This window comes from Petromyzon marinus, unplaced genomic scaffold (assembly GCF_048934315.1).
Source record: "Petromyzon marinus isolate PM22_M1 ecotype Great Lakes invasive population unplaced genomic scaffold, UKy_Petmar_22M1.pri1.0 PM_G_Scaffold_10, whole genome shotgun sequence".
Taxonomy (NCBI): Eukaryota; Metazoa; Chordata; class Hyperoartia; order Petromyzontiformes; family Petromyzontidae; genus Petromyzon; species Petromyzon marinus.
In genome coordinates, this window is record NW_027422651.1 from 432,352 (window position 1) to 444,472 (window position 12,121).

Here is a 12,121-nt window from a genome sequence, read left to right on the forward strand (position 1 = left end):
GCCTCGAGGGCAGAACACTCCGCTGGCAGCGCAGACGTGGAGGTGGGAGGGAAGTTCCTAGCCACGCCGCGGGGTGGGGAGGACCGGGTAGGGAGGACCGGGTGGGGAGGAGGGGGTGGGGAGGAGGGGTGCGTAGACAATGGGTCAAGGCGCAACGGAAAGTCACGCTCCAGGTAAGGGCGGGAACATCGGTTTAAAATCAAAATGTAGGCGCTCGATTGGTCTGCGCAGGATAACACCACGTGACCCTGGATCTTCGGATTCCCAGGGCGTCAAAGGGAGGGAGGTGAAAAAACGTTCAGGTGGTTCTCCAGCCATCCAGCCACCCCAGTCTGACTCCCGGCCGCTCGCGGCGTCCGAGGGACGCTGGCGAGCGCCGCTACGACTCTACCCCAGGCGGAGACCTCTTGGATCATCGTCCCTCCGACTCCCGCAGCTTCCGTGCGACACCGTGAGTGCATCTGCGAGTTGAGAAGTAGAGTGTGGGGGGTACACCCAGGGATTGAATAGGGATAGGCTACACGCTGCTCGTGGAATATTTACTACAGGGCCGCACAGGGTTTTCTTTAGACGCGTCATTAATAAACTTCAGTTCAGAAGATCGGTGCGGTGCGATTTCTGCGTGCGCGTGTGGGCGAACTTCGGCGTGGTATCTGTGATTTTTGAGTGGAGCGACTGCGTGCGGGGGGCGGGGTGCGTGAGAGAGCGAGCGCGGGGCTGCAGGGTGTCGGCGCGGGGTTGGTGTGTGAGGTGCGCATCTGTAGTGGATTCGAATTAGGTGCACACACAACTTCTTGGGATGCAACACTTATTTATTAATGAACACAAACAGTTAGCTCTTACATTACGCATAGGGTGGTGACCACCGACTTACTCTAGCTAACACACACTTCTCAGATACCCTAGGGAGGTACAGCCTCCTGTCTTGGCGGGACTTACAACACGTCTACCGCTATCCTAGAGTCCTCCGGCTGGGACCTACACACGGATCTCTTCTTGGCGTCTTCACGATGCATCTTTATTCTTGATACGGGCAGCCTCGAAGCTCGTGAGGAGGCTGCTTATATGGGCCTCGGCGTGCCCGGGCTCCGCCCCGGCCACGCCTCCCTTCGAGAACCCTCTCGAAGCCCCCCCCCCCCTGCTGTCCATATGCCCCCCAAGGTGCCCCCTAGGCCCCCGGCCCCCACTGGGGTCCAGTCACGTGTCCAGCCGGGGTCACAGAGAGGGCCACGACCTCACACCACCCTCGTGGCCTCCCGAGTCCAGAACCGGCCCTGACGTCATTCCCGCCTCCAGCCGGGATGACGTCATGTGTGTGTGTGTAGACCGGCGTAGTAGTGACGCTCCCCCGCATAGTGACGTCACACGTGTGCGTGTGTACGCAGTAGTGACGCTACCATCACTACACATCTATTAACGTCTATACGACCGCAACTGGTTACACGGGGTATCGCGCGGTGTGTGTGTGTGTGTAGAAGACGCGCGTCTGCAGCGCAGCGTGAGCGATTAAGGTGGGGTTCGGGGTGCGCTAAATCCACTCCACCGCTGTGCGCGTAGATCGCCATCTCTACGACCCGCTACGGTTTACGTGAGGGTTTCGGCGTGGTGTGTGAGACGCGCATCTGCAGCGCCGTGCGAGTGATTTGAGCGCGGTGCGCGTGAGGCGCTCCGTGTACTGCAGCACACGGAGCGGCCGTGCTCGCGTGCGTGTTGTTGCACAGCGCGCTTAACGCAGCGCGTTCGCACAGTAGCATTCACGTTAACGGTGAGGCGTTGCCCCATAGCCTGGTCCCAGCCGTTCCTTTCCCGCTTGCATTAGCACCTGTGCACAGCGGATTAAGGCTTATCCACGGTGGGGGGGGGGGGGTGTGCATATTTGTAGTGTTCGATTTCACTCGGACAACTTTTGTCTTTCTTCGAACACCGCTTTATTTACAACTCTCCACATGCCCTCAATATTTCACAGTATCCATGTCGCCACGGCTCGCTCGCCGTGCTTCACTCGACTCGCTCGCCACCTTTGTCTCTCCACTCCCCACGATTATTGCGCTTACTCCGCCGCTAACTTCTTCGTCTCCGCTCTCCGCTATCACCGTCACTATGCTCTCTCCACTGCTAACTGCTTCGTCTCTGTTCAGCTCCGCTATCGCTACGCTCTCGCCACTGCTGGCTGCTTCTCTTCTTCAGCTCCGCTATCGCTACGCTGTTTCCCAGCTCCGTCTCCAACTCTGTCTCTCCAACTCTGTCCCTCCAACTCTGTCGCCAAGTTCTCTACCCTTCAATTCCCCGCTGCTGACTCCAAGCTCTCCAACTTCAACAACCTCGCTCCAATTCCCGACTTCCCAATTTATCCCCGCTCTCATTACTCCCCAATTAATTAGTCCGTGCCCCAACGACGCTCTGCGTCGTTCGCACCTGTTTCTTACCCAGACCTTTAGGCGCCACTCTAGCCTTAACAACAGCTCCAGCCAATCACAGCCATCCTTGGCTCTCCCAGCTTAATTGCCCTAACATAACCTGCACTGTATTTGCCTTCGCTACAGGCTGACCCAACATAACCCGTACTGTCTGTGTTATCATGTAATCACGCTGTTTGCACTACACACCTTCCTACTCCACTACATATTCATACTGCCGCCAGTTATTTTCAGTTAGCATTGCGGGCACGCGGATTAGGCCTTAATCCCAGGAGATGCGCGCGTGTTACTGACACAGCAGCAGCCGATTTCTTTGTTTAGCGCTCGGCGTGCGCGGGAGAACACCGGCGGCGGTGAGCCGGCCGTGTAGAGATGTCCCTTGGAGCTGGTGCGGGGGGGGGGTGATCACTCGATCGGCGGGGGCCCGGCGAGAGGTGGCCAACGAGGAGGAGGAGGGGGGAGTTGAGGGGGTGGATGTCGCGCCCTGCCTGCTCACGGGGAGTGGGGAGGTGGGCGTCTGCCCCCACAAACGATGCTGTGCCAACTCCCTTCACGGTGGGCGTCAATCGACGATGAGCCACGCGACCCCCCCTGGCTCGCCGGGAGATGACGACATGGCAACGAGGCGTGGACTCCGCCTGTTGCCTCTCCACGGGGAGGCGAATCCCCATCACCTCCCCGATGTTGCACCGCACACTCGGCTTTAGGGTGCGAAAGAAGTTTCGACGTGACATGGGGGACTCACAGACGACCCGTAGACTCATAGACTCACCCATGGGTGTCTGTTGTGTGTGGGTGTCTGTTGTGTGTGGGTGTCTGTTGTGTGTGGGTGTCTGTTGTGAGTTTATGGGTGAATCTATGAGTCTACGGGTCGTCTGTGAGTCCCCCATGTTACATTGAATCTTCTTTCGCACCCTACACGCGTAAATATACACATGTAAATAAAATGGTCCGCACCTAGAGAATAAAATGTTTATTGCCAAAATAATCCTGCGGACCCACCCGAAGTGAGACCTGGGCTGGAGGGCCCACCGTGGGCTCCCTGGATGCGCTGATTGGAGCTCTCCTGCGCGTCTCACTTCATTTTGATGAATTCTTGCTCCAAAGGTATCATTGCCTTGTGACGGACGCCTTTTAAGGGACGTACGAAAGGCGTGCCCGTTGTGTAGATCAGGAAGCCGATTCACTGGAGGAGCGGCGCTTGACGTCACCTTGCGGGTGCCCCTTTCTCTGACGCGGGGCCACACGCCATGCATTGCCGTGACGTCGATAACACACGGCGTGAAATAATGGAAAACAACAGCAAAGGTGGCAAACAAAATAAACGTTCTGATATTATTTTAATGTGACCATCACTAAAGGATTCGTGTACGACCGTGTTTTACCTTACTTGTTGGCTGTGTCGGGTGGTGGCGGGTTCAACGACATTTAGATATTTACGCGATCTAACCCACACACCTCTGTTATGGATGAACTGCATCGTTTTGCAAGTCGTCAGAGTGGACGAAACGTTTGCAGCTTGACGTTAATTGCAAGACAATTCACACAGGGTGACTGTAGCAGTGTGACACACAGGGTGACTAGCAGTGTGACACAGGGTGACTGTAGCTGTGTGTCACGTGACTGTAGCTGTGTGTCACACAGGGTGACTGTAACTGTGTGTCACGTGACTGTAGCTGTGTGTCACACAGGGTGACTGTAGCTGTGTGTCACACAGGGTAACTGTAGCTGTGTGTCACAGCTACAGTCACCCTGTCAGACTGGACGAAACGCAAACGTTTCGTCCAGTCTGACGACTTGCAAAACGAAGCAGTTCATCCATAACAGAGGTGTGTGGTTTAGATCGCGTAAATATTAAAATGTGTCGTTAAACCCACTACCACCCGACACAGCCAACTAATAAGGTGAAACACCGTCGTACCTGAATCCCTTAGTGATGGTCACATTAAAATATCAGAACGTTTATTTTGTTTGCCACCTTTGCTGTTGTTTTCCCTTATTTCACGCCGTTTGTGTTATCGACGTCACGGCAACGCGTGGCGCGTGGCCCCGCGTCAGAGAAAGGGGCATCCGCAAGGTGACGTCAAGCGCCGCTCCTCCAGTGAATCGGCTTCCTGATCTACACAACGGGCACGCCTTTCGTACGTCCCTTAAAAGGCGTCCGTCGCAAGTCAATGAAACCTTTGGAGCAAGAATGAATCAAAATGAAGTGAGACGCGCAGGAGAGCTCCATTCAGCGCATCCAGGGAGCCCACGGTGGGCCCTCCAGCCCAGGTCTCACTTCGGGTGGGTCCGCAGGATTATTTTGGCAAGAAACATTTTATTCTCTAGGTGCGGACCATTTTATTTCCATGTGCATATTTACGCGTGCGTGAATTGTACCTTCAATATTTTTTTGTAAATGCTTTGTATATGTTTACGCGTATATATGGTAAGCGGTGCAAAGATCCACCGGACCAATGTGAATTTGGATCGGGTAGATATGTAGCGTTCGATTTCACTCGGACAACTTTTGTCTTTCTTCGAACACCGCTTTATTTACAACTCTCCTCAATATTCCACGGTGTCCATGTCGCCACGTACACGATGTGTGCGCGCAAACACAGTACCATGTATACACGGAATACACATGCAGGATGTTTACAATGATTATGAATGTAATGTCTTACACAGCACAAGTTCCACGGTACTGTTGAGTCCTTGTCGTACTTCCCAAAGCCACATTTACTACACCGTCATCAGCAGCTATGATCGATCCACTGCTGGGTGAAGGCCTAAGGTTAGAAAGCAAACATTTATTCCGTGGTGTATCCCCCAACCCTCTGCCCCCATCCCAACTCACCAGGCAAATTCAATGAATTGTCACAATTCAGGGTCGCGAATTGATTAAATAATCCATTCTTCTTTTATATATAAAATTGCGGTGAATGTATCGGCCACTAGTGGCTGCTGCGAGGGTTACACGATCCCATGACATGCAACATACGTATACGATTTCACCAAAACAAATATTATTCTTACATGTGCACGCACACACGATGATGCATCGTGAGGTTAATAATTCAACATGAATCAGTGCATCATCTCTAAGAGACCGTTGTTTTAGTCACGTTTGAGGAGCTGAAGAACGTCTATGAAAGCAAATCTCAGCAATCTCTCCAATGGACTTGGCGGTCCCGCTGTGGTTAGAAATGGAATGTTTATGTCAGCAGTGGCAGGTAGTGTGCTCCTCAACACACTGTGGTGCTCACTTCAGGCTTTACTCTGAAACATTTTTTCCAACACCAACTTCTCTCTCTCTCTCTGCCCCCATCATGTTAATCCGCTGTTCTTTTACGTCGATCAACTGCGGGATGAATGCCTCCCCATGCCGAGCAGTCCGTGTGCGTTATTTGAACACATTTCATCGCGCCGGTCAGTGCGGGTTGGTGAGAATGGAGGTGCGTATGAAGTGGGAGCGTAGAAGAACGCTACAACAATGAACTTTCCTGTACTGCCTTCTCCTACCACACCGCATTGCCCCTGCCCTCTTGTACACGGTGGTTACTCATCCATGCACTAGCCGGGCTCAAACCTGCTTAGCTTCTGAGTGTTTTGATGACCTGGTGCATTCCGAGAAAATTGGTCACACGCCCTCGAGGCGTTCTGTCACCAAGAACACGATTTTTTATGTTGAGCCCCACAAGTCATCACAGTCAGCCAATTTTTGCAGTCCTCTCTTTCTCTCCTTCTTTCCTCCCACTGCTCGACTTTGAAATAAACAAAAAACTAAACTCTGAACTATTTTTCATTTCACCAGGAAAGGTCCCACTGAGCTACACACAGGCAGATATTTTTGTCAGAAGCGAGCAACCTGGCCACACATTATAGCTCAGCGAAGTGTGCTTATGTTGTGTGTGGTGGACATTTATAGCAGCCAAATATTCCAAATGCATGTTTCAAAAATGCGGAGGGAAATCCGGACCACGGGGAGAAACTGCAAACACCAAATATAAACATAAAATACCCCTCGTCACTTTTCTTAAGTTCTTATTACCTTGCTTATTGCAGGAAGTGTGTTGACGCTTCTCTTTTGCACTGTTTGTTGCTGGCTCATTGACATTTTGAGCACAAGGCAGGATTGTGACCACAGGCTTACCCCTGCCTTGAATGTCACACGTGCACGTACAACAAATCATGACTCTGGCTCAGATCAAGAACCGCGTTCCACTCCCATCAACCACAGCTCCCATCAGAGTGCTGTTTGTGCCTGGCCGCCTCGCGTGTTGGGCCTCTACTCAGCAACTGTTTGCACGCAAAATTTACAGGCAGAAACCATTGCTTTTATGATTTTATTATTTTTAATGTTCAATTTATTATTTTTATTTGAAAATGTTATTTTATTATTTTTATTTTCTATCTTCCTGACTTTACCGCAAAGAACCAAGAATATTGTAATACATTTACACTGTCAATTTTAGCTGTACATTGTGAATACGAAGTGTATATGGTATATTTATATGTTTTATATAACTTAACACAATCAGCCATAGATCGGCGGGGTCGTGGTTCAAGTGCGGGGTCAGCGGTCGGCAGGAAGCGCGCGGCGGGGTCAGAGGTCAGCAGGAAGCGCGCGGCGGGGTCAGAGGTCAGCAGGAAGCACGTGGTGCTGGCGGCAACGCGGCCCAGTTCAGTTCCATGTATTTGGTATAACCCTGTGAGCCATTCAGCTCTTGAATCGGGTACGGCCCTTCCCTCTGCTGCTGCCCTCTGCTACTGCTGCTGCCCTCTGCTACTGCTGCTGCCCTCTGCTGCTGCTGCCCTCTGTTGCTGCTGCCCTCTGCTGCTGCTACTGCTGCTGCCCTCTGCTGCTACTGCTGCTGCCCTCTGCTGCTGCTGCCCTCTGTGCTGCTGCCCTCTGTTGCTACTGCTGCCCTCTGCTACTGCTGCCCTCTGCTGCTGCTGCCCTCTGTGCTGCTGCTGCTGCCCTCTGCTACTGCTGCCCTCTGCTGCTGCTGCCCTCTGTACTGCTGCCCTCTGTTGCTACTGCTGCCCTCTGCTACTGCTGCCCTCTGCTACTGCTGCTGCCCTCTGTGCTGCTGCTGCCGCCGGTGCCCGCGGGCTGCATTGAGCTTCGCGTGCGAGCCGAAGGGCGACGCGAAGCGGCGCTTCTACGGAGAGGAACAGCAGCAGGAGGAGCACAGCGCCCTCGACTGGCAGGTGCGGTGGTGGCGGCCTGGGGTCGTGTTAGTGCTGGCTATGGTGGTGGTTGTGGTGGTGGTAGTTGTGGTTGTGGTGGCTATGGTGGTGGCTGTGGTGGTGGTAGTGGTGGCTATGGTGGTGGTTGTCGTAGTGGTGGTTGTAGTGGTTGTGGTGGTGGTGGCTATGGTGGTGGTTGTGGTGGCTATGGTGGTGGTTGTGGTGGTGGTGGCTCTGGTTGTGGTGGTGGTGGTTGTGGTGGCTATGGTGGTGGTTGTGGTGGCTGTGGTGGTGGCTGTGGTGGTGGTGGTTGTGGTGGCTGTGGTGGTGGCTGTGGTGGTTGTGGTGGTGGCTGTGGTGGCTGTGGTGGTGGTGGTTGTGGTGGCTGTGGTGGTGGCTATGGTGGTGGTGGTGGCTGTGGTGGTGGCTGTGGTGGTGGTGGTTGTGGTGGCTGTGGTGGTGGCTGTGGTGGTTGTGGCTGTGGTGGTGGTGGTTGTAGTGGCTGTGGTGGTGGTGGCTCTGGTTGTGGTGGTGGCTGTGGTGGTGGTGGTTGCGGCTCTGGTTGTGGTGGTGGCTGTGTAATTGGTTGACAATATTTTGTATTTCTCTCAATTTCAATAGATTTTATAATTAGTATTGGCCAGTATTAAGACTAAAATAACACCAAAGAAATATGTTGATGTTTGCGTAAAACGAATTATTATTGGCCACGACTATTTAGATCATCTGTTGAAATTGAGAGAAATAAAAAACAATTTCACCGTTCTGACAGCTGCAGGATCAGTGCTGCTGGGAGCGTATTGTTTAGCAATACATTTAACGCATGCTTATATCCAGGTTATCGTATGGTTACTCTTTGGTTCTTTCGGTAAAGTCACGTATGTAAAAATAAAATAAAACAAAAATAAAAACTAAATTAAATCACGACGTTTCAGGCGCAACACAAGCGTCAAATATTGCATTCACTTGCAGAGAGTTGTACCTGTACATATCCGCCCTGAGGCCAATACAGTCTTTTGATTTTGGAGAGCTTTTGTTTTTCTGTGAGGTTTACCTGAAATGGAATTGTGTAAAGTGTTGTGCATTTTTAACGCGAAGCTCTCTGTGTGTGTGTTTTTACGTAAATGTAATCACAGGCCGAGCGATATCAGACTTTTCGTCCTGAGACGGCGGTCTAGAGATTTGATCCAGACGTCTTGTCTCCTTGCACGCCTCGAAAGATGATGAAGCTACGCCTCCCGGTCCTGTTCCTCTCGCTGCTGCTGCTCAGCGTCTCATTGCTGCTGAGCATCTGGTACATGTACAGCTGGACGGGCTTCCTCGTTCGCGACCTCGATGCACTCGGCAACTCGTCCGTCTTCAGGCCAAAGCCGGGGTCTGCTTCCGATAAGATCAACCACGTGACACTGTGCGGGCAACGGGGAGCGCTGCAGAACACGTCGATGATGCGCGTGCGCGACACCAAGATATTCTTGGTGTCGGCGTACCACGACCAGCGCGAGGCCGGTCAGAGCACACGCATCATCGGCATCGCCAACCGGTATGAGCCGGACGTGCTCTCCTGCCACTTCTGCTGCCGAGGGCACTCGGAGATCCTGACGGTCACCGCCAGCGCCTACGTCCACTTGGATCACTTTGACTTCACGTACGGCACGGCTGACTTCCTGTGCACGGAGCCGCTGGACTGCGAGCCGGGACACGTGTCCGTCCAGCGCATGCGCACAATACCGGACGAGGAGGAGGCCGAGTGGGTCTTCATGCCCGTGCGAAATCGGCTCTACATGCCCCCCACCTTCACACAGGAATTCAGCGTCTGCATCTCCACGCTCTTCGGGAACTACAGCAACGTCCTGCAGTTCGTGCAGGCGATCGAAATGTACCGCATCTTGGGTGCGGGCCGCGTGACGGTATACAACACAAGCTGCAGCTCTGAGCTGAACAAAGTGCTCCTCTACTACATCAAGACCGGCCTCGTCGAGGTCGTTCAGTGGCCCATCACGGACTACGTGTGGGTGTCCAGAGGGTGGCACTACCCCGAGCACCCAGGTGAGCTGCACTACTATGGCCAGATAGCGGCGCTGAACGACTGCGTGTATCGGCACATGTACAGCACGCGCTACCTGGTCCTCACGGACATCGACGAAGTGATCATCCCTTTGAAGCACACAAACTGGAAGGACCTCACGCGGTACTTGAACGACAAGTACGGCGCCGACATTTACACATTCGAAAACCACGTGTTTCCCTACACGGTATCGGAAGAGTTTGGGTCGAAGTTCCAGGCGTGGAACGCCATCCCGGGCGTCAACATCATGCGCCACATTAGACGGGAGCCAAACCTGCCGGAGGTCTTCAACCCGACCAAGATGATCCTGAACCCACGCGCGGTGCTGCAGACGTCGGTGCACAGTACGCTCAACGCGCTGGGCATCTCGCAGACGGTGCCCGGAGACACCGCGATCACGCACCACTACCGATCGCCCAAGCAGCCCGACCTGCCGCTCGACTCGCTGGTCGTGGACCTCACGCTGTGGAGATACAATGCCACTCTGATCAGAAATGTCAACAAGGTCCTCAACAGGGTCTTCTGGAATGAGTAGGCACAACGGGCGGCGGTGGCGTTGATTGTCATCTTGCGTTTTTTGCGGTCTTGTAATTTGAGTTAAACACCGGTGTTTGTGAGTTTTCCGTTTGCGAATGTGGTCAATGTATGGGACATTTATTTGCTAATCTTATGATTGCGTTTACAGTTAAAATTTGTTATCTTAATTTTTTTCTGCATTTTAATCCACCAGGGCACAATAGGGTTTGTATTGGTATGTCTTATGGAAGCTAGGGAAGTTAACATTGGTTTATTTTAAACCAATCCTAATTATTTCTATTGCTTTTGGGAGTACCACTCAAAATGTTTTCAGGTTAAAACATTTAAAATGTGGCACAAATTTATTTAAATAAATGTTCAGTGTGCATGTTCTACCAGTCTCTAATGAGCTTATTGTTTTCACGACTCATGTCCACGGAGGATAGTCAAATCCCAGAGTGTCAGGATTTTAAAAAGTAAATCCTGTGGTGATAAAAAAAATGCACATACGATATTAAACTTTGAATTTGAGTGATAATTTGAGTGTTTTGGGCTAAATGAGCTAGTAAAGACTCACATTAAACATTACAATAGATTCAGTAGGAATATATTTATACATCCAAATGTATATAGTTGTATATTTGAATATGTAACAACACCAGCTGTTGATACATACAGCTCATTTTAAATTATAAAGCCATGTTAATGTATTCCTAAACAATACATGGAGTTGACATTTCTGAATTGTTGCATTAGATAGTTTCACGATGGATTATTCAGCAGAAATCATCATTATCACGTACTATCAATCTTGCAAACCAGTTTTAAACATATACAGCAAAATGCTATTACTATTCTTTATCTACATATATAATATCACAGATCTGTCCTTCTGTCATTCTGTGACTGTGATTAACGCCTCCGGATTGGTTTAAGTGCGTCACGTGACCCCGAGCAAACAGCCAACCAGAGGTGCGCCCCCCCCAAACATGTATGCCCCCGGATTGGTTTAAGTGTGTCAAGTGACCGCGAGCAACCATCCAAGCAGAGATGAGCCCCTCCCCAACATGTACGCCCCCCGATGCTGCCCTGAGGCAGAGCCGTGCTCGGGCCGCTGCTGCCCCGAGGGAGATGGGTGAGGAGACATGTGAGTGACAGGAGAAGGGTGAGTGAGAGTGAGGAGAAGGTGAGTGAGAGTGAGGAGAAGGGTGAGAGTGAGAAGGGTGAGTGAGGAGAAGGGTGACAGTGAGAATGGTGAGAGTGAGGAGAAGGGTGAGTGACAGGAGAAGAGTGACAGGAGAAGAGTGAGTGAGCGTGAGGAGAAGGGTGAGTGACAGGAGGAGGGTGAGGAGAAGAGTGAGTGAGAGTGGAGAATATATGTAATTTGTACGTGTTTTTCTTAGGGATGATCCTTCGGTAGAATACTTCAATACAAAACTTCCATAAATCGTTAACAAGTTTATATGCTTAACCCAGATATCATGGCACTTATGTATTTGTAACGAGAGTGCGCCACCTACAGGACGACCGGGGGGTTATTGCAGACACGTGCTATGTTGTCTCACATCTAATCAGTAAGGGGGATCCCATCTGGGTGAAAGGTAAATGGGTAGAGCTAGCGGGAAGCCTCGAGAGCCCTCTAGAATGTTCCGAGAGGGGCGTGGCTAGAGCCAGAGCTTAGCACCGCCGAGAGGGATATAAGCAGAAGCAGCAGAGGACTCTGGGTCGTCGGTGTGTGAAGAGCCCGGGTCCGAACGTCGTCACCACCTGCGCTACCACCCATCGGCCACGTGGCGGGCTCCACCAGCTGAGCCTCCCCTCTCTCCGACACGCCGTCAGCCAGCGGCGAGACGGAGAGAGAGCGAGTGCCACGGCGGCGGGAGGCAAAGCGTGCGCCGCCGTCCAGAGAGCAAGAGAGAAGCCAGCCGCGAAGGGAGACACGTGC

General features: G+C 52.1%; 1 protein-coding gene across 1 annotated transcript; it reads left to right on the top strand.

Moving 5' to 3' along the window:
* The first annotated feature begins 7,025 nt into the window (after positions 1–7,025).
* LOC142908576 (beta-1,4-galactosyltransferase galt-1-like) lies at positions 7,026–10,569 on the top strand. The gene is made up of 2 exons (XM_076059337.1): positions 7,026–7,616; positions 8,732–10,569. Exon 2 carries the CDS (start codon positions 8,816–8,818, stop codon positions 10,193–10,195), a length of 1,380 nt encoding a protein of 459 aa, XP_075915452.1. The 5' UTR covers positions 7,026–7,616; positions 8,732–8,815; the 3' UTR covers positions 10,196–10,569.
* Positions 10,570–12,121: the final 1,552 nt, after the last annotated feature.

Bases quoted from the DNA above. Each gene is read 5' to 3' on its own strand.
- LOC142908576 (XM_076059337.1), top strand. From the start codon at position 8,816: ATGATGAAGCTACGCCTCCCGGTCCTGTTCCTCTCGCTGCTGCTGCTC.